Genomic DNA, 23,060 nt, shown 5'->3' with positions numbered 1-23,060 from the left:
TTGACGTCATAGAGTGATTAGACATTTTCGGGCTCTCATCCGCAAAAGAGAGGCCGGGAAGGATTGGTTATCTGGTCGTGAATAACAAGAAAGTAAGGGGTCCCAGTTTTCTTTTTCTTTTACTCACAAACAGTGGGTAAACTTCTAATTATTATTTATGTTTAACCAATACTGCGTGAACTTAAACAGAAGGGATTCCCGCCAAACGAACCTCAGTCAAAAGAGTTAGAATTAAGTGTTGGCCAGTACTGTCAGTTCCCTAAGCTGGCGGTGACTCTGAGCACACGGAGAAGAGTCGAGCAGAATCAATAGCTACGGGCAACTGTAAGAACGCAATCTGTTAGTCTAATGCCACTTCCATTCGAAGGCGATATATACGAAGCCCAGCTTAAGCTTAACGAAATAACTTTCATCAAAACAGAACGAGTAAGTTAGGAGGTGATCGTCCGCGTTGAAGCTACAAACTACTTGGCTCGAGACAATGAAGGGCAACGATAAAATAAAACAAAAAGCGCCGATTGTAGCCGTAAAACCGCTAACCTGAATCAGGGCCAGCGAAAGCTAAACACACACTAACGAAGGATAAATATTTTCACTGGTAGTGCGTAACAATACTCGTCATTCATGTAACAACGCTGTATTCGACATGTCCAAAGTGCAAAATTTTTTGAAATGTATGATCGTTACGATCATACATTTCCGATTCGCCTCACATCGAAGTAAAGGCTATTCAGAGTTTTTGATTGTTTTAATCAAAAGCAGAATTAGTTTAGCTGGTGGTACGCTGTCTTCCAAGTAGAAGTAATTCACTTTACATATCGAAAGCGGATGTTCTATCGAAGGCTGCATAGAGGAGGTTCCTTTATCTACGTCTTAGTCCTCCTCATTGCTTGCGAAAAATCGCCAGCATTTTTTTATTAATGTTTGTTTCGCAAAACTGCGTCACCTTTATACATTCAATTTGCGATGGATTTTGCGAGAATATGCCATTAAATCCAGCAATTTTCAAAACGCATACATATAGCTGCATCAAAAAACATCTTGGACGTCTAGTTTCCTGCATAGTACCCCGAAAGTCAATCACCACCACAGACCCTTTTTAAAAGCCCGTGCCGCCTGGTATCTGCTGAAAAGGGACAAGCACCCGAGCCCGCCATTGTTAGGGTTCGTGTCCTGAGCGTGTATTGGACGCGAGGGCTGCGTCATCGATGGGTGAGAACTCGGACCCAGCCACATGCTTCGTTACCCAAGGAATGGCGACCGCCAAGGTTGCTTGGTGGGGTTTTGAAAAGGGTCTTTCACGGAATCGAGCACGGCGAACGAGGAGGCCGTAAAAAGTAAAATAAAAGACTCCACTTGAAACCGAAGTTTGCGATGTTATACACTGAACTTGATCAGGACATGAGCGGATCCCTGATCAGTGTCACATCGTGAACTTTATGTTCCTCTAATGGCTTGTTTTTTTTTTTTTTTTTTTTTTTTTTTTTTTTTCTGGCGGCGTTATTTGCTGGCCTCGCTTAGGGTATTGAGTAGTGAACGTTACTAGGTCAACCCAGTTACAAAACTGTCCATAGACGGTGCTTCCACGAGCAGTACGGCCCCTCTCCAACCCAAGGTTCGCCTCCCGACGTTCAAAGCACCCCAGTTTTGGGGGTGGCTGTTACGGTAACTACAGTGTACTCTCTGGAATACGCAGGTTTTGAAACACAGCAGCTAGATGGCGCTTCACCACACTCTTGGTAAAACAGCGTTTGGAACTGCAGCCTCTAGATGGCGCCTCACACCACAGGTTGGTAAAGCCGCTTGATAAAGGCGTTGTTTTACAAGTACCGCCAACCATTGTTGCGAAAACGGGAGAGACACGTGCCGCGAGCGGGTGCTCTGCTACCATTCGCTTCCAAGGGCAGCTCATTTCAGTGTTGCGCCGCCCTCTGCATCCAAGGGCCGCTCGAGACATGGGCCTCATGCACTGGCGCATTTGACGCTACTCGGAAGAAACGCAAACATATCGAGGGGCTTTACAGGTGGGGACTTGAGAAGGAGAGAGGAGGGAGAGAGGAGGGAGAAGTACCCCTTTCCGCGGAAGTTCCCCAACTGAATTGACCTTGTAACGTTTATTGTAATGATTGATTCTCTAAGTGGACTATGGGAAAATAGACGGATGGAGATACTTCGGATGTTCGCAATTCTATGCGCGCCAGGCTTTTGTTGCTTGGGCAAGTCAGTCATAGGTGTTTGAATTAGCGCCATGTGCCTGCCGAGAGAAGACTCTTCTACGCATGAGAGTGGATAAATACTTTTATGAGACCTTTGAAAGGGAGGGGTAATGGCTGTACCGCATAGGATACAAGCGAGATAAGTGTGGGTTGTGGGCATACGCAGCTAATGATATATGAAATGGCGAAGCCATTGCGCTCGCACGATGTTAACACTTTCTGTAGCTCGCCTTCTACTGAGTGGGATGTTGCAAGGAAACCGATATTTGACGACGCTTGACACTAAACGGAATCATCTCAAAAATAATATTTATAAAAAAGAACAACAAAAACTTGACGTTTTGTCTACAAAGCCGCCGGCCTAAATATATTTAAGAAAAGCATAAGAAATGGCTAATATGAAAACGCGGCTGCAGTTTGAACAGCCAAGTGCGTTACGCAATTACATCTCAAGGAATGGAACCTCTCTTTGAATGAGATTATTTTATATATTAAAAACAGCGTGCATTACGTACTTCAGAGTCGTAGCTCGAAAATTTGGTTGAGTCACCTAAATATTCTTGACGGGAAGCACTAAGTTCCTCCTGTTAAAAGACAATTAAATAAAGTTGGCATCTAAGAATTTGAAGCTGAGGTGTTCCCCTTGGCGAACGATAAGGTCCTGTCGAAATATAACTGAAAATGATTATTCCTGATATGCGAATGTACACTAAGCCGGACATGCAATGCACTTTTAATGAACATATTTTCACCCTAAGGTAGAGTAGATAACCCAAGGCTACATACACGCGCTTATAACACTGCCGGTGCACTCGCTCCTGCGGCCAAGCAATGCGGAATTCAAGTTTGTCTGCTTCTTTCGGTGGGGTTGTGGGGACGTCAGAACGGCGAGTTCTGATTGGCTCCGATGGAAGGATAGTGGGTAGACCTCAAAGCAAGCTGCATTGAGGTCTACCCACTATCCTTCAATCAGAGCCAGTCAGAGCTCGCCGTTATGACGTCACCGCAACCCCCTGCAAAAGAAGCAGACGAACTGGCGCTCTGCATGACTCCCCCCCCCCCCCCCCCCCCCCTCCCTAAAGAAAAGACAAGGCTTGCACATGACGTCATCAAACGACGTGTCAGTCTTAGCCTCACCGCGTGCTGGCATCGTGCTCGTTGTGCGACGCTGCAAGAAAAGCTGGTGGCAATACTGTCGCACGCTGGGCGGCGCTGCTTGGATCCACTAGGGGTGACGTTTATTGGGGAAGGCATTGTCTTTTAGGTGGTATTGGGACAACACACATTCCAAAGCATGAAGCTAGCTCTCACAGCGTCTGCACCACTACAGTATGGGGTGAACCGAAGAAAATCTACAAAACGAACTACGCAGATCCTTTTCTACTTTTCTACGTTTTACTTACATTTGGCACGTGCATTCCTCGCCAGTTAAAGTCCCAAGCTCAGGTTATTTAAGTATGGTAAACGCACGCTTCGTTATTCTTTTGTTCCAGTTTAATATGTTGTTACATTTGCGAATTTTCGGCCGGACTCTATAAAATGCGCCCACGGCAAATAGAGCTTTCGCTGCGCAGCGTCGGAGAGATTCTCAAACGGTCAGGCACAACGCGCTAAGACAACAACAACGAGCAAACAAACCCTCGTAATTACGATAGCGACGACGGAATAACTTATGACGCCGTGGTGAGGTGGCGCTTATTTGTCTTTGTAGACTGGAAGGTCGGCGGCGATGAGTTCTCCGTTCTTGGTGGTGGACACGACGCGGACGCGGACCCTGGGGGTCTTGGGCCTCCTTTTGCGGATGATGGACTTCTTGAAGAACTCGACCGGCTTGGGGCGACGGACCTTCTTCACGGCCCGGTAGGGACCGCCCTGGTCGAGGTCTACCACGACCGGGGACGACGCCAGCGCCGAGACCACGGGCGGCAGCGCGACCTGCGGCGACGCTACCAGGGCTCGGGCAACGGGAACCACCGGCGCCTCGGCGATCGGAGCGTGGACTGGAACTTGGACCGGGGCGGAGACCGGGGCGTGAACCGGAACGTGGACCGGAGCGGCGAGCGGAGCGGTCACCGGAGCAGCCACTGGAGCGGCGACGGCGAGGCGGCGGAAGCTGTGCTTGTAGACTTGCGGTACCTGCGGGAAGTGTGGGAACGTGGTGCGTTCAGAAGAATGTTGCAGCTAAAATGAGACCGTATGTTATGCAGCAACTCAGCACCTTCTGGATAACAAGGTCGCGTAATGAAAGGTTTTTTACGACACCGGGGGCCAGCACAGGGACACATATGCGTTCGGCTCCGAGTCGTGTATGTTCATTCCGTGAGAGGTCACGGGTAACAACCGAGTGCTGCCGCAGCACTCGTGGGTGATCTGAGCTTCGTCATGACCTCCGGTAGAGGACGTACAAAATCCAGCATTACGTCGTTATTTTCGAGGATGTGTATTGCCTCTATACACATCAACAGCAACCCGATGCAGTGGTAGCTGACGTAGCATCTGTGTTACAACATGGGGGAAAACAGTGGACAAGAGAGCAAGGGAAAAAGCGTACTACATGACAGACAAGCTCTGATTCGTACTTTACTTATACAATAAATATAAAAGGAGAAATGCGTTTAGAGAGAAAGAGAGATAGAGTAAAACAGAAAACCCACCTACTACTTTCTCAGAGTATACATTTTACTTCCTGAAGATCCAATGGTCTTAGCGCCGACAGCTTTCACGCATTTGGAATGGCCAGAAGCGCGTAGCCTCGGGATTTTCCTCTTTGAAATGGGAGGGTGGCTACCGCCATATGTCGTCGTGGAAACCTGTAGTGACAGCCGAGACAGCCGTCTTTGTTGTTTTGGCTATCCGGCATTTCGGTACGTCGACGGTGGTCGGTGAGAACCCTCTCCGCTTTTGACGCAGAGCGAAAGCGCGATAGCGAGGACAGCGTGACGCTGTCCCCAACTTTAGTTCTGTAGGCGCGCTGTCTAATGCAAATGAGCAGAGTAGAATGTATTCTCCTATCTGACAGGGCATGAACGTAATATAAGCCACTTATTACGTCCATGCCTTTTACCTTGTGATTGGTTCTTCGGTGTCCATAGCGGCCAATGCCGGAATCTCACTGGCTGCGTAACGATAATGAAATGACCGGAACTCGCCGCGCCCTTCGTTCCTTAAACTGTCAGTGACTATAGTAAGGTATTTATTTAGCGCCGCGTGCCTGCGGTCTTTTGGACGCCGAGGATTTTATATCGCTCGGGATAAGTTGGCGCGCTGTCTAACGCCCACGGGCGGAGTAGAATGTATCCCCCTGGTAAAGTGTTTGAGCACACGATATAGGAATACCGATGACGTGTACCTGGTGCGAGTAGGCCCTCTGGATGGACGCGTGTCGGGCTGTAGCCGCTCCGACCGGGTACAGGGAGTGGTGGACGGGCACCTTCCTCACGGACGAGAAGGCCGGGGACAGGTGGACGGCCTGAGGTAGGAGTTGGGTAAGGAAGGGTCAGAACCAGGGCGAAAAGGAGCGCGCCGTAATTCTAGGAGACTCGTTGAGGTCACACGCTTGAGATTTCAACAATAAGTTTAGAGTCGTCACAAAAGACGAAGTTGTAACGGTTCACGACAGCGTCATTCACTACAAAAGTGAAGTTGTAACAGCCTGCGATTCTTAAGAATTTGGTGACTACAGCACCGTAGAACACCAAGAGTTGTCCCGGCTCGTCAACAGACTTGAACGGATGGTCCATGAGGTAGTGCTCATTAGAATAGCCCTGAGCAGGGGAGGCCACTCGCTCAAGCCCGAAATGGCGGCTGGACCGGGTTCAACCAACGTTTCCTAGAGTGCAAGTCCATGAACGTTCGGCGTCAGCTAAATGGGGTCAGCGTGGAGCAGAGGTTGGACACGAGAGCTGCATCGTCCGGCTGGAACTCGTGCTCTCCACGACGAACGCTGATGCAGCACTCGCGTCCAATCCACGGTCCAGGCATTGCCACCTAGGAGAACTTGGTTCAACGCAGCAATTTCACCACCCAAGTGATCTACGCTTGTCGTACCTCTCGCACAGCGGATCGTAGCTAGATGACCACTGGAAACGCAATGTCTGCGTTTGGGCTTTGCAACAGTCGTTTTCACCTCAATTACCGTAGTTAAAAGATCGGCTCCTCGCGAAGCATAACTAATTTTACTCTTTATTTAGATAATTAAGATATATGTAGGTGCATCTTAGATTAGATATATGTTATCTTGTCAAGATGTATATGTTGTTTTCCGGGTCGGACGGCCGCGGAAGGGGAGAAACCCAGACAAGGGCCAAACGGTGTGCCGACCAGAACGAAAATGACTGTCCTGTGCAACGCTGTACGGAGACGAGGTGGTGGTGCCGTCTCACGGAAGGAGCGACAACTACAACTCACCAAAGGGTATCGTTTCATGACACTACAGTATACTTTTCAAACGCCATGCACTCTTCCTCCAAGAACCTAATCTTGTAAGAACTACTTGGCGTGGCGTACGAACAATGCACACAACTTAGACAGTTCGCCCTTGAGCGAGCTGCCTCCCCTGCACGGGTTACTCCACTGAGGGGTATGTCACGGGGCAGTTAGGCACAGTGGGCCTTATCTGTATTACTTTAGCCTGCACTGCACCTACATTTTACGATACAGTCTGCTCGAATACACGTCACCGACGGTTTCGTGAAATTTTCTCAGAAGTGGTGTTGAGAAGTCAGCTCTTCCAAACAGATGCGCATGCCGCATAGGGAAACACGATTCGACCCACACATGTGGCTTCGGGGTCCGTGTGCAAAAGGGCGAAATCACAGGTAGCTTGTAGAACATAAGGCGGTTTCACTGTACAGAGAGGGCTAGTCTTTTCGTATATACTCCGTTTCACAGGAAGTCCGGCCGCAACCAAAGCTGCAATTTAAGGCCGGTTCACACACACAGCGGAGCGCCAAGTTAGCGCCTCATGAGTGCTGGAAGCAGCGTTCATGTGGCTTCGATTTGTCGGTGACGTAGTGCTCGGGTAGGGCTTTAACAGCGCTCGGTTAGCGCTTCAGTAGCGGAGTGTAGGCGCTCTCGCGCTCCTTGTGCCATGCTTGCTGCTGCGAAACAGCGCGTGCACGGCGATTACGTTGTTGTTTTTCCTTTCGGAATGAAAGAATTAAGAGGAAGCAAACGTTCGGGCAGGCGATCCAGATTTATGAACTTTGAGCGACTAATTGATTGGTTACGACCTCATCGCTTTCTATTCGACATGCGTGACCCTGGTTTCATAGACAAGCAGTTAAAAAATAATCATTCGAAAGAGCTCTGTGTCCTGGTGCCTCAGCCTGGGAACTAGGTTCACCAAGTACCGGTCGGTATTTCGGTGGAGAAAAGTTTTGAGCACCCAGAAGGCACCTCTGGGCGTTAAGCCCTCCACACATATGCACTAATTGCGTATGTAGCAGAATTTGTAGCGTTTCTATTTCAGAGTACCACATGTCCGCCATGATGCTGCTGACGCCCACCCAACCACAGGAACCGGAAACGCACTGCACGCGCTAATCCGCAGCAGTAACCGCGGTACAAGAAGGGCTAACAAGGCACCACTAAAGCGCTAACAAGGCGCTGCTATATTAGAACTAAGTCACGCGCTAGGAAGCGCTACATTGCGCTGACTTGTGTGAACGTGTGAACAGGTCTTTAGATCTGGTCAATCGAGCAGTGCCAAGAGGACCACGGCGCCCGTCGCCTTTGTGAGTTTGCAATCACCGACTTACCCAATCACGCCCAGAAATAAGCGCGGGAGCACGCCGCATTTACTGTGCGCGATTAGTTTAGCCGGCGACGAGCGCCACGACGATACACTTTTTGGAACCGCTTGGCTGGCTCCAGCGGATTGTGGCATTGGCACGCGGACGGAGATGGACGCATACACAGCTGCCGCTGAAACTGTATGTAGCCCGTACCCTCGGATGGGCCGCGACGGCGTAGTGTGCGGCCGTGTGGGCTGCGGCGAGCGCCGAAGGGTGCGGCTGCTGCGACTCGATCTTGGCGGCGGCCGGCGCAGAGTCCTGGGTCCCGGGCTCGTTGGTCTTCACCCAGGCCCGGAAGCCGCCCGAGTCCGCGACGTACTGCACCTGCCGGAACAGGCCGTACGCGTCCCGGTAGCCGTACGAGCCGGTCTTGACGCCGTTGCCGGCGTCCTGCTCGTGCCGGGACTGCCGGTTCCCGTACTCGTCCTGCGTCTCGTAGCCGAACTGGTACGGCTGCGGGGCGTAGACCTGCGCAGGAGACGAACGGTCGTAAAAAAAAGAAATATTTTTTTTCTCGGTTGCATTAGAGCCGCTCTTCACCGCATTCACTGGGAGTTGGTGGTACCACGACGGCGCCGCAGTATATATGGTGCCCCGTAGACTTCCGGTAGTGTATTTACTTGTTCTTCAGCAACACACAGCGATCGGGTCAGAAGATTTCTTTTTTTCGGAGAAGTACCTGTAATATGTTTGTGGGAACCTGTGCTTCTTGTAGAATGTAGTACAAATAACAAAAAAGAATGTAAAAAAAAAGAAAACGGGAAGCGCATAGAGGTTCGCTGATAGCGGGCGGCATCGAACTTCTTTGCAAAGAAACAAGGGTGAATAAGACGATGAAGCTTGTCTGTTCTTTGCACCCCTCGCGCGTTTCTTTACCCGCCAAATCCGTCCACGTCCCTTTGTTTTACCCCTCGACCTCAAGCAATGAAGCCTGCTTGGTTTCCTCCTCAACGCGCGTCCGATGCGCGTTTTTCGTGTTACCCTTTGATTGGCCTTTCTATTGGCCAAAGAAGCACAATGACTGACAGCTTGAGAAGCGGCTAGTCTAGGTGGCGCAAGCTACCGCCCGTTATAAAGGGTACAGCCATTAGCGTCCATCTGTCCATCCATTCAGGTTAGGACGAGCTCGGAGCATCTAGCTCGCGTGCTAACTTCATTGCAAAGATTTCCTCGAGCACAGCTGTCACCTATTTCACTTCAATTAAGCCGACTGATGACACTTGGGAGTTGTCTAAGAAATTATCTCTCTATCTACCATCACTAATGTCTTACAATGTATACAATGCAGTGGTTGCGTATGAAGGCATCTAATCACGTGCAGCACGCAGTAAATTCGCGAGTAATTTACACGGCAAATAGTCAATTAGGGCCGCATCTCCTGTAATGAAGCTCAATACACATGCTTTCGCCAGCGTCGACTTCTGCCACGAAAATGTACGCCTCAAGCTGGTTACAGCCTTCTCATTCGCTTCCGTGAAAACCTCGCGCCCAGCACCAACACTGCCTCCGTGACAAGTAATGCAAAGCGCCTGCCGCGTAAATCGAGCGACGTTATCTAAGAGATGCTGCGATTAATCGAGCCTCAATGAACCAATTTCGCCCAAGGGAATCATTAGGCGCTCCTAGCGAGCGGATGACCTTCTTCTACGTGCCGGATGTCAATGACAGTAGCTGTGTTCGAAGAAACATGATTCTCGGGCCGTCGTGCGTCTGGAACGCCTTTATAGGGCAGTTCGGAATACAGTTTTTATGGTACATTACTGTCCCTAAGTTGATGTTTGTACTTTATTTTTATTTTGAATACGTGGGTTTAGTCTCGAAGGTAATTCGTCAACTGTTTTTCTTCTTTTTTTTTTTACGCTTTGACGTAACGTGTGTACTCGGCGAAAAATTTTCTTGGTAATGCAATCAAAGGTACGAACACGGTTGCCCTCTTCCATTTTTAACGCTAATTAAAGCTGCTCGCGCGCTCTCCTCTCTACGGAAATGCCGAGGAAAGACGTCCCCGAGTACACATGCCTTGCACCTGACGTCATCTCGTCAGCTCTTTGGCCACCACCAGAGAAGAGTGGAAGGAGGAACTCGCTTCTCAGCAGGACTTTTTTTTGTGTGCCCCAGACTTGTTCAGGAGGTTAACCCGTCACTCAAAATTGGTGCAAAAGCAGCTTTCCTCTCTTTCTCCTCCGTTGTGGTACGAAATCGAGGATGTGACGTCAGTGTAAGGCATGTTTTAGCGACGTGCGCGACCAAAAGTGTCGCTGTGGTCGAAGTTCACGGTTGACCAAACCATAGTTTTCTGCATACTGACAATGCCTGCCCAATCTCCGGTTAACGGCTCGAAAGATCCTGCAAATCACGCCGAGGCAGAGAAAACGCTTGTTAATCACGCCGATGCAAATTTCGGTCGTGACGTCACGAACGGAAAGGACGCCACCGAAACATGTCAGCGCTTATTGCATGGCCTCTTTCCACTTGTGAACGATTTGACTGCAGGTTTCGTTCAATTTATCTATTATATTCCGTTTCCAGTTAACTTCGACACTAGCCGACATTACAATCTGACGGAACCAATCAAACATAGCCAAAAGTTCATCGTCACGCCGCTCGTTGTTTTTGAGGCCTTGCTGTCACCGACTAAACCAATCACACAAAACAAGGGCCGGATCACGTCACATTCACTTTTCGTGATTAATTTATCCAGCGATAGCAAACGCACAAAGATGACGAGCGCCCTGACGATGTACTTTTGGCGTTGTTTGATTGGTTCCGTCGGATTGTAACAATGGCTACGCTAGAACGTAAAGGGAATCAAAGCCTAGTTGTCACCCTTAGACAACGTGACCGGAGGTTTGTTTTCTGCACTTTTACCAAAGCTTGCTGGCTGTCGTACCGTCATACAAAAGACAGTCTGCATGCAGATCCGAACGCCTGTCCCCACGAGATCCGTGCCTGCAATGCCGCATGGCACACGGCATTCGAACCACGGATGTTTTGGTGACTCGTGTTTGCGGACTGTCTTTTGTATGACGTGTGAGCCGTGTGACACCGGCTTAAGGATATCCTTTAAGACGTATACAAACGACCGGGGAGGGAAGGTCTTCGTTGCGAGTTCTAGTCTGGTTAAAGACTTGATACTTACTTCTGGTAAGGAACAAAAAATGCAGGAAGTGTTGAGTCTTTCACAAGAGGGTATCAAGCGAACGAGAACTTGGCGGAGTTCAGGTAGATAGAGCTAACTGGATATATGATGTTGAAGACGTTGCGTGGACGGATTATGTCGGGCATTACCCCTTTGATTTAATTGTTTGTTAAATTTTTACTGTGGAAACAAATCAACCTAAAAAAAAAAAAAAAACATTATACATATTCATGTATCTGATATATTCAATTATGTCTGAAATAAGTTAGTCCGTATATAAGACCTTTTAAATGCTGGAACTTAATAGCTGCACACGATGATATATATGTAAAGTTATTGAGATCACTATACTCCCTACACTATATGGGCGAAATTTGCTCGTGGGAGTTTGTTTCTTAATGTAGACCGAATTCGAAAACTGTCTCAGGAATTGTATTACATTTCTTTTGACGTTTTTAAAACCAAAGTACGAATGCATTAGCGAGTACATAGTAATTCTTAGAATTTTGGCCTCAGATGATTGCGCTTTAAACACGCTGTTCACCGCGATTATTCAACATTTCTTGCAAATAAAAGACAGTGTTGTCAATTTAAAAAAACCGAAAACCTCAACTTTCGAAACTGTTTGGAGAATGGTAGTTTTTCGACTTGTCCCCCTTACTTTCGTAAACAAAAAATAACCATTTTTCTTTTGTTCTGGAATACAATTCTTGTTTGTTCAAATTGCTGAACTGTTTGCAATGAACAATTTTCTGAAGAGCAGTAAACGTTTTTACGGCAACTTTCATTTTATTTAAGCATGTTATTCACTAGGTGACCAGAAAAAAGCTTTACAGAAGAAGCATCAGTCCTAAACATAATTAAAGCTACGAAAATGATTGAGGAATGCACGTCTATTTCAGATATCGTTCAATGACTCTATGTGAGAAAAATCAGTTGATTGCGTTTAAAAGTTTTTCGGTTAATTTTTGACGTGGAAACAAGCCTCTATGGAACACATGAAAAGTGTTATACTCAAATGTTTACATATGTACATCTTTAGGTAAATGTCACTAAAATAATTCGAGTGAACCGAAGAGATCAAAGCAGGGATCAAAGCCCCGAAGATAAAAGAAACGAATAATTTCGAGATGTGAAGTGATCATGTAAGATATGTGTAATAAAATACGCTTTATGAAGGTACGACAAAAGATTCGACAAATAATAAATTTAGTGCAAAATCACAAAATTTATTTTGCTTTTTATGAAGTCTTCAAGCAACTCTTCCCTACGATTTAATGCGAAAGTCATCCTATCTTCAATTTGTTTTTACAGGAGACACGCACCCACATTGTCCCAAACTCTAAAGCTTCATTGGAAATTAAGTGATATGGTGTTAGCCGGGACGTGGCAATACGTTAACACGTGTATAACACTCCGTCTTTTGACGCCTCAAGGCTGCCATCGCATATTCGCTTCGAAGACCACGAAGCCAGTTGGACAGACGATCGGTATCTAATTTTTTATTGCCTATCGGCGTTTCGCGGTTACCGGTACTCCCCGCCTTTGATCGGTGGTGAGTTGCGGCGTGGTTGCGGGACCACCGGCACAGATTTTCTTGAGGAATAGATTTATGCATAGCAGGGCCGGCCGCCGGTCGTAAGGGGGCCTCGCGCTCACCGTCGACGCTTAAACGTAAGAAATTGAGGCTGCTGCTTCGATGATAAGAGGCTTCTGAGCGGTTGCGCAGGTCTGAATAAAGGAGAACCCAGAGAAAGTGATGGCTTGTTTCGCAGCCATTGATCAGCTCGGGGCGAACTTTTGCTTTGGGCTTTCGAAGGTCTGCAAGATCATAGATTTACCGATTACCCCCATCGCTGTCTATTGAGGGGTGATGGATCACGCGATACGTGTCAGAAAGTGTGGACACTGAACGTCCACGTAAAGTGTACGGTACCATATCGCTCCCGAGGGTGTGAGGTTTCCTTGAGGTACTTCTGATTTTTTGCGAATATCTGCGCACACAAAATAGTGTATTTTCACATCAGCTATATACGTCGCTTCATATCCTATCTCTTAAATGAGTATTGCATAAAGGAATGGCTTCATTGTTTTATGCACCTTTTGACAGGGGCGCAGCCATCTTGAATGTCGTCTCTTCTAGTATGTGCTAAAATATCGTTTTGGTCTCTCAACGCCGCTGGAAGGTGTTCACGAAAAATACTTTTATTGTCACACATTCTTGTTACGCTTCACCCACATGTTCCCGTGCATTCCAGGTTTAAATGTTTGACTCTCTGTTTTTCCCGCATGCCAGATCCGGAACCCACGCGACTGAGAATGAAAGCAAACGAAAAAGGTCTATAGAACAAACTTTAATGGTGCCCTGAGGAGTTTCCGGAGATCGCCTAAACATGGCGATAACTCAATCTGCGGCCTCTAAGCATCCTAGAAATGCATAAATCATAACTATGCGCGGCCGAATTCACCGTTAAAAAAGCAATCAAAGATCGAATACGCCAAGGTGCTCCGGCAGCCAAGACAACATGTGGCCGATGAAAACGCGACATTTCGTTGAGATTGCAAACGCTGTTATTCCAAAATGAGTATGCTTTTGAAGATGATAAGAGTAACAAAAAAAGAAAGCGTAGTCGAAGAATGTTAATTTTTCGTGGAGAGGGAACTTAATACTGCAATGATCGTCTCAAAAACAAAGCACTATTTTTTAATTTTTTCGCGGGAGGGATGTACGGGCAACGACCTGCGCGCATTCGAGATATCAGTCCGCGGTTCCACCGTTCGGAGGCGCGAGGTTCCTTCGCTCTCTATTGTCTGACAGCGGTGCTGGTTTCGAAACACGCTCCTCCCATCGCCGGAGAGGACCCCTCGGTGTGTAGCAATCTCTGATTGCTTTCTTTAATAGGAAAATCGGCAGCGGATCGTCATGGTTTAAAATTTTCTAGGGTGCTTAAAGCCAGCAGAGGGAGTTATTGCCATATTTAGGCGATATCAGAAACCTCCTCAGGACACCTTTAGGGCTCATTCCCACTGTTGCGTCGACTGCGTTGCGATGCGTTGCGTCGTAATTGTCGCCATGGCAACAGCTTGACGCTAGCAGTCTTAACAAGACGCGAGTGGTTGCAGTCGCACTCGAATGCAATTGTGTGAACGAGCCTTTAGACCCAGCTACCTTAGTGGTTTGGCTGCGTTTTGGCCTCGCGTAAACCGAACTGGTATGGAAGATGAAAAAATCGTGCCTGGAGATGAAGCTTCTACATCATTCTTAACCTGTCACCGAATATGGGCGAGAAGACTTCACTACTCCCTCCAGCTTGTTTTAGCAAAGTTCCGTAGTGTGCGTAACAAAAGGCCTCTGCACTGGATTCTTAATGTCATCGACCTCGATCGAGCGCTTGGCACGGATTAGGAACGAGTGCTGCACCAGCGTTTGGGCGGGGATCGCGTTCAATGGCCGCTTACCAGATCACACACGAGCCCCAGACGAACGTTCGGCCACATCAGCTAAGCGCTGCTTCGGATACACAAACACATAATTTAAGTTGTTGTTGTCCCCACGGGTTAAGTCCTCAACCCAGCGGCACGGGGCCAGACAGATGGATCCTCAATAGCTGGTAATCGCGTCTCCAACTGGTGTGCTTTACCGCTCCCTAAAAAACAATTGTCCCTCGATGTTTTCTATATAATGGCGCCATGAAAGTGTCAAGCTGTTCGGCCGCAGGTCGCTCTCCAGCTCGACAGTCCACGGAAGCCGGAGCAGCAGCTAGGGGTTGGTACTCAGCGACGACAACGACACTCGCGCCCGCTGCCGTAACTTTTTTGGCTGGACTTCTAGCACTAAACAAACCGCCAGGATCGAGACATCCGACAACATGACAGGCCAGCCTCTGTGACGTCATTTCTAGCCACTTTGGGAACGCGTTTGATGTATCGGCAGGATATAGGACGCCAAACACGCCGGTCGAAGACGCTTTTCATGCACCGTACTCTGGTGAGGCAGTCGGAAACCTATGTTCTCTACAAACCTTGTACGTCGAGCCTCGAAAACAGACGGGCGCAATCAGACTCGCGTTTTTATTTTGAGCGCGACTTTTGTTGGGCGTGGCTCGGGCTGTCACGACTGTGCGGCGGCGTTCACGCTCGTGCATTTTGCCGCAAAGGACCCACGCAGGTCGGAACGATAAGGAGACGCGGAGAAAGAGAGCCGCATCGAAACGTTTTCGCGGCTCGCGTGTTCGCTTTCTTCATTCCGCTCGGCTTTAAGTCGCAACCGTGCGCGCACTTGTTTCGGTGTTTGTTTTATATATTTTTTTTACTTCAGACTTCGGGGTAGATTTAGAGCGCAACCTTGCACTTTTGGTTTCCCTTCGAAGTCTGCTTGCAGACGAGACCGCGGAGAAGGAACTGACTGCTTCTCGTGAATGTTTCGGGGCTTTGCTCCAGAATGCGCTTGCACAGCAGCGGGGCAACAAACACATAAGCAAGGACGGCCTCTAAAGGTAGACGTTCAGGTTTATATACGGCGTGGTGGAATAATTCAGGTACAGGGAACAAGATGAAACCTACTCACATCAGAACAAATATTCTCGAGTTACGCAGTAATGAAAGGCGAGGAAATATGTTACTCATTTTATTACTGCTCCATGAAAAAATTTAATGGCGGTTCCATCGACTAATATTGATATATCCGAGTTACACCGGCGCAAAGTGTGGGGCCACTCTTAACTGCGAATAAGGATGCCCGACGGGCACCCTAAATCGCGGTTACGCTTAAGCATGCTTAGCAGTTACTGCCAACCCTACTCTAGTTACCCAGGCACCCTTAACCGCATTTAAGTCTGACCTTAGTTACACTTATCTGCGCTCAAACAGTAACTGGGGTAAATTTTCTCATTTTTAGAGTTACGATCGTTTTCAGTGAAGGAAGTTTCTTTGAATTATGAGGTGTAAGTTTCCTACTTTTGATGCGTTGTGCCGTTTTGACATCGTTTTGTAGATATTCTATCTCAAAGTTTTGTTTCGGGAGTCTACGACGAAACTGACACTACCGGCTCGAGCATGGTCTCAATCCTTGCGATCACCTGGATGGCCGTCGTGGGACGCAAAGTTTGTACCGCTTTCGCGGAAAACCTATGAGTGGCCTAGTCGTAAAAGCAGTTCCGATCAGTCAGGTGAGTTGCTATGGCTGTCTTATTGCTTTGCTTCGTAGATATCAAACATCCGTAGGAAATATTAATACATATTCATAAAGTTGCTGGCCGAAAGCGAGTTTCCTACGATAAACGCAGGCTCAGAACGAGCCCCAACTTATCTTTTGAGAACAACAATTTTGGTGGTGTGCGATGCACGTTAAAAAAGCGTTGTGGAAGCTAATCATAAGCTCTCGCTGAGCAGGAACGGGCTCAACTACGACCGCTAATGAGTGCGACCTTCGGCATCACGACGCATTTGAGCGAGCTGGGAGTCAGTCGACCGTTTGGCTGTTAACAAACATGAACTTCCGCTTGCGTCCCAAGCGACTTTCGATCGCTTTGTCTTTGCAAGCCTGTCGAGCTTGTTTATGTCACTAGTGCTAGAAAGTATTAATGCTACAAGGGAGAACAAAGTTGGTGACTTAACGAGGGCCTTCGGCTGTAGAATATAATGTGTAGGAGAAGGCAAGTTGGTTCACAAGAATATTCGAAAACTTTTAACAGATCTCATGCTTCTTCGATTTTTTGGCGTTCACCAGGAGAATTTGGGGTTAAGCGTTTCATCGACATTTCAAGCAGCGGTGTTAAGGTGGCTTTGTTAATTCTTTTTATGAACCGGAAGTTCACTCGGATGTCGAAGACTGGAGCACCGACTGGGGGCATTAGCCATGAAAAGGGTCAATAGACTCCGTGCGCGATCTTCGAAGAGTACTTACAATACGGTCGCTAAAACATAACACAACAAGCAGAAATCTGAAGACACAACAGAAAAACACGGCGAAAGAACTGGCAGTATGAACAAGAAACATTATTTAATAAGAAAATAACATGAGGGCACAAAGTTGCTTCACAAAAACAGCCAACCCGCTGAATACCCGTTGACGAGCTGGTGGTAGCATGTTTAGTATCGGTTTTAGAGTGGATCCCGGTTCCCGTTTAGTGTATTGTAATATTTTGGCAGTGCACATATTTGATTTCCGTAGATCGATACCAGTCGTTTACTTTGGTTCAACGTTCGACCGCAGAAGGGTGCCCACGCAACTAGGGTATAGTATAGATGATCAGCGACTTAACTTGCGATCCTATCTGTAAGCATCGCGCGTGCACCGCGCTGCGCCAGGAGTGGCACGCCCTGATTGGCTGAGCAGATAATAAAGATTTTTCAGAATAAGGGGATTCCGTCGATTTCCGTCACCCACGCAGCTTTGGGGAGTCGCGCACGTTGTGTACCCGACTTTCCCAGGCGCCCCAAGCGTTGGGGCCCCTTATTCTAGAACGTTTAGTTTTAGAATACCTTTAGAAAGTATTAGAGTAGCTTTAGAAAGTTTTAGAATAGCTTTAGACCATTTTGAAATAGTTTCCGAATGTTTTAGAATAGCGTATAAAGTTGTAGAAAAGCTTTAGAATGCCTTACAATAGCGGGCCCCAACGCTTTGGGTCCCCCGAGCAGTTTGGGGTGGCGCACTCCGCACGCGCAGACGCAAGTGCAGCGCGATAACCCATGCGGTGGGGGGGGGGGGGGGGGTTCCCAAAGTGTTACCCCCGCACCCGGGCCCTGTTCTAGATAGAAATAAGTATTCTGAAAATAATATATATATATATTATGTTCGGAAAATTTGTTTTTGAACCGACCAACACACCTGCCACGCGGTAAAATTTATTCTCAGTTTCTTCGAATGATATTAGGAAGTTCTAGAACAGGGCCCGGGAGTGGGGGGGGTAACACTTTGGGTAACAATATATATATATATGGGCGGTTTCATTTGGATTCAGGCAACGAGTGGCAGTCGTATTTTTTAATTTGCTTTAAATATTTATATTTCGTGGCGCATATTTCGAGAAGAAGAATCCTTTTTATTTTAATGTCCTGACATGTTTAGTTTCTGAGAAAAAAAAATCTCAAAGAAGCGGGAAAGAACGACGAGGTTTTGACGATTGTCGAGTGTGGCGTTTTTGAATCACTCTCAATCTCAAAGTATTCAAAAGAGAGCGTCTATATTTTTTTAGTGTGATATATATGCAAGTAGACAAAACTACAGGGTGTCACAAATGAAAATTTACACGGTCTTTTTTACCGCAAAAATAAACTAGGCGTCGCCGAACGCTCATTCCCTGCCCAAAGGTAGAGCTAGAGGTCACAATCAGATGCCAAAGTTTCAGCCTGATCCGATAACTTAATCAAAAGTTATAAGTGATTTTCTGAAATTTTCAATGGGAAAATGGCGGCCGACGGCGTTTTCAAACACATGGGGTTCTATGGCACCAGAAACCGAAAACGGGCGAAAATGGGCTCCATTTTCCCATTGAAATTTTCAGAAAATCACTTATAACTTTTGATTGAGTTATCGGATCGCGCTCAAACTTTGGCATCTGGTTGTGACCTCTAGCTCTACCTTTGGGCGGAGAATGAGCGTTCGGCGATGCCTAGTTTATTTTTGTGGCGAAAAAGACCGTGTAAATTTTCTTTTGTGACACCCTGTACATAATAACTAATATTTATTATTCCTCGTTCCAATCTTTGTAAATATCCCCAAACATGCCTCCGCGAACAACAGTGACCTAAATTGCGGATTTTTTTTTTTAGTCGACTATGTTTAGTACCGCTTTTAAAATAATACCACGTGTAGAACCTTTCATTGCCTTCCAAATTAAGCAAAGTTTGTGTTTTGATCAAGTACGAGTACTGAGAAATAAATTATGAAACAGAGAGTGTGTTCACTTTTTGTTCAATTTCAGCACGCTGTATAAAAAAAAACCTATTTTTAATTTTTTTCTTTTTCTCGCGTCGCGTTCTGTTTACATCTCTCTTTCAGCCAGAACACATTTCGTTAGAAGTACTTTCTTTGGTTTTGAGTTTTAAGCCTCTAAATATGCTAAAAAAAGAGCAAATTCCGATGGTGGGTTTTGACGTTTTTCGTGTGTGGCGTTTTTGAACCACTCTCAATCTCAAAGTATTCAAAAGAGAGCATCTATATTTTTTTAGTGTGACATGCATGCAAGTAGGTAAGACCACATTGTAACTACTATTTATTATTCGTCGCTCCAACTTTTGGTAAAAATCCACAAACATGCCTCCGCAAACGATTGTGACCTAAATGGCAGATTTTTTTGTTAGTCGACTATGTTTAGTACCGCTTTTAAAATAATACCATGAGCAGAACCTTTCATTGCCTTTCAAATTAAGCAAATTTGTGCCTTTATTACGTACGAGTGCTGAGAAATAAATTATGAAACAGAGAGTGTGTTCACTTTTTGTTCAATTTCAGCGTGCTGTATAAAAAAAAATATGTTGAATTTGTTTTTTTGTTTTTTCTTGCGTCGCGTTCTCATCGCACCCTTCTTTTAGCCAGTATTCACTTCGTTAGAGGTATATGCACTAGATTTGAGTTTTAAGCCATTAAAAATGCTAAAAAGAGAGCAAATGCCGATGGCGGGTTTATTGGTTATGAAGAGGCCTCGAGGCTTAACGGGCATAACTGTATATTTTATACATATTTTTTTAAATTATCTAAGAGACGTTTAGGAAATAATATTATGGACTACATTATTTCTTGTAGATCAGAGATAGTGACATATATTTATGAGTATCGCATTCAAGGTAATGACAAGTAAGGCGCACGTCAAGGGCGTTATGCGTTACGTATGATTTAGGGATTTGTTGATTTTTAGTAATGTTAAATAAAATATAGAACACGATCAGCTTTAAAAATGCGTTGCTTCCAAATTTCGAGGTTTTCTGCTTTCAGGCGAGCTCAGCGTGATAACACACAAAATGGCACAGTTACCTCAAATAATTTCAGAGGTTCTCGGAACTTTTTATAAAGATATTTAACTACTTTGATTCTTGTAGGATAACTATCAACTAAAAAAGTGAAGCTGAAGTTTCCTTTGGGTGGTTTACGATATATTTATTTACAGTGAGCGATTAAGTTATAAAGTTTGAGGTAGCACAATACAGCTATATACATGCGACGCGCTTGACAAGAGCGTTCAGAGGATTGAAGTTCAGTGATGAATTTTCTTAGCAGTCCTAGCTTTTCGCACTCTTTTCCCGGTGGAGACCTCTGATGGTTGCTTGTACCAAACGTGGCACGAACGGAGACCGGGCACTGAGCCAACGGATTCCCACTTCTTCATCATTTCTTCTCGGAACTTCAAGAGGTCCAGGGTGGTCAAGTCGATAATTCGTGTCTTGCCTTGCTTTGATGTAAGCGCCGACACGAAGTCTCTAGAAGTGAGGATTGCAGCATTCGCAGGCTCTCGCATGTTGTGTAATGTGGCATGGTGCTTTAGGAGGCCACCAATGTCGTCGCATGCGTTCTTGCCGTGCCCGCTGGCAGAGAACAACCACCTTGAAAGAAGGCCGCTTTCGCTCATTTCGTAGAACTGAAACCTGTTCTTAAAGTGCATCACCGCACCATCCGAGATATATGTTAAAGTTGTAAAGATTGGTTCTTCTTCTTCGAGGACCTCAACAATCTTCTTTAAGGCGAAGATGGCGTGCGCGGAATCGTGATGAAGATCGTCGCTGATGGTGGCGAAACTTTTTGTAGTGATGGGTGTCGTTGCAACGCAGGTGAAAATGCTTAGTTGCTTCTTTTGCCAGTAATACCCCTGCACTTGCTTTGGGAGCACTATGCTCCAATTTTTGGGCAAGGTCGAAATGAAGCACTATAGACTTGGGTGACGGATTCGACTTAGCATTCCATATTGCCTTTCTTTGAATGTCTTTTATGTACTGATGGGTGATATACTTTTCGACGCAATCTCTCGCCAATTTGATAAATACGACTACACTGAGCGTTTTCTTAATCAGATCTCCCAATTCCCGCGTTGCAATTTCTATTTCTTCCTCGGGATCGAGGTGTAGCGTACGTTGCGGGCATCTTCTACTCCGATTCCCACAAACCCTGTTTCCGGATGAATATGACACTTCAATACTTCGCTCTCGGCAAAAGGGTTTATTCACTCACTGATTGCCTGGGGGGGTTTCGGGATCGGGGGACGGTCAACAGCGAGGCCGGGGGAGAGTCCGCTGCCACAGCAGCTTCTCCGAGTCCCAGCGGTGGTCGTCCACACCGCGTCATGGGGACGTCGTCGTCCAGGGTCGCTGCCCGGTCCGCTTGTCGAGTCCGCTACTCGACGTAGTGCCCGCACTCCCTGCGCCAGCGTCCAGCGCCGTCCGAGCTCGCCTCCATGACCGGTCCCTTGTGAAGTCGGCAGCCCCAAGCCCTCTTCCTTTGTCTCCGTTACCCTTTTAAGACCTTCCCAAGTCCTTGTCCCGCCGACCGTCCAATCGGGAACCGTGCTGCGAGCCGACCCTCCGACGTCAGCGCTGGGTGAGGGGGCGCTTGCCCCGTTCCTCCCGGAGAGCTCGGACGTTCCGCGACAGGACGGCGACAGGAAACGCGAAGGTCACGGGGAACGAAGGAGCGCCCGACAGTAAGGCGGCGGGTAGCGGCAAGGTCACGGAGGAGCCAGGGAGAAGGTCCCCACAACGTGCACTTAGAATCTTCGCTCCAGGGCATTTCTTGCACTCCTGGAGCATGCAGGCTTCGGATGAGTTGGAGCACATGCAAAGTGCAGTGATGTCCTTTTTAGTGAAATGTACCGATGACGCGTGGTTTATTTAAGCTAGCAGCAGTTCGACATTCGCACAATGTGCGCACACACATTGGTCCCGGTACGGAGCAATCTTGACCCATTTTGGGCGCAGCGTATAAAATTTTGTTAGACCAAGCTTGACGTCTGGATGAGCTTTAATCAATAGAGCATACGATTCGCGAATAGAGCGAGTCATGTAGCGTTTGACAACACACTCTTTGGTTCCCGATATGTTAATGGTAACAACATCTTTCTTGTTTGGGCTTTGGATGGTGCAGTCCATCTCATCTTCTAAAAAGTAGCGGAGAGCTGTCGCAACATCCGATTCTTTCAACTTGTTTGAAGTGTACGGATCAGGAAGCGTCCATACCCCGTCAGCTGCCTTGAGCTTTCTCGACTTGTCAATCAAATACTTCGTAGCCGCAGGAACAGCATTCAGTATTTGTTGCCTTGTCATTTCGTTCGGAAACAACGTCAGCAACTGACATCTTTCCTTGATCGAAGTGCTCTTCTCGTATGCTGTTCGAACGTTCGCTTCCCATTCCGCGCACATTTTGTTAGAAGACGTCTTATTAAGTTCCTCCTCTGGCACATCATATGCGTCACTGATCTTGCGCCGTAGTTTTGACTTCACAGCATCCTCGACTTGGCTCTGCTTTCTTCCGGAGTATGAGCGAAGAGATCTTTTTCGCAATTCATCTGGCATTCTGAACGGCGACACCTCTGTATCCAGTGATGATACACACTTGTTAAGTTCGATGACAGATGCTGCAGTTCATGCACAGCTCGTCAGTCTCCAGGATGGGCACAGGGCAAGGATCCAAAATTCTTCTGAGTGAGTTCAAATCCAGAGCGGTGACACACTTGAAGTCCTTATTCCGTAAAACCATTTTCTTGTGCCGGCGTCGATAATTGGCACAATAAACGCGGTCCGCACTGAACGGTTCCGCCATCGCTTTGGAGGATCGTGGCACTCGAAGTTGAGAAAGCGCTTTCCTGTGTCTGTCCGATCTCAACAGTATACCAGTGTGATGAAAATAATCCCTGGAGAAGGGGAACAAGAGGGACAAAGGACCCTTCTCCAGGGATTGTTTTCATCATTACTGTCCAGCTCGCT

At 47.0% G+C, this 23,060-nt stretch overlaps 1 protein-coding gene across 1 annotated transcript in view; it reads right to left on the bottom strand.

Moving 5' to 3' along the window:
* Window positions 1-3,296: 3,296 nt before the first annotated feature.
* LOC8032982 overlaps window positions 3,297-23,060 on the bottom strand; it is a 31,820-nt gene continuing 12,056 nt past the window's right edge. Inside the window, exons 3-5 of the mRNA XM_040217095.1 lie at window positions 8,165-8,479; window positions 5,566-5,685; window positions 3,297-4,352 (exon numbers count right to left, since the gene is read on the bottom strand). Of these exons, the coding sequence (XP_040073029.1) occupies window positions 3,912-4,352; window positions 5,566-5,685; window positions 8,165-8,479 (876 nt within the window). The 3' untranslated portion in view covers window positions 3,297-3,911. The remainder of the gene's footprint in view (window positions 4,353-5,565; window positions 5,686-8,164; window positions 8,480-23,060) is intronic.

The sequence above is a fragment of the Ixodes scapularis genome, unplaced genomic scaffold (genome assembly GCF_016920785.2).
Source record: "Ixodes scapularis isolate PalLabHiFi unplaced genomic scaffold, ASM1692078v2 PGA_scaffold44__24_contigs__length_19508400, whole genome shotgun sequence".
In the NCBI taxonomy this organism is placed as follows: Eukaryota; Metazoa; Arthropoda; class Arachnida; order Ixodida; family Ixodidae; genus Ixodes; species Ixodes scapularis.
The sequence above is the reverse complement of the archived record's forward strand: the minus strand, read 5'-3'. Positions and strand labels throughout refer to the sequence as shown.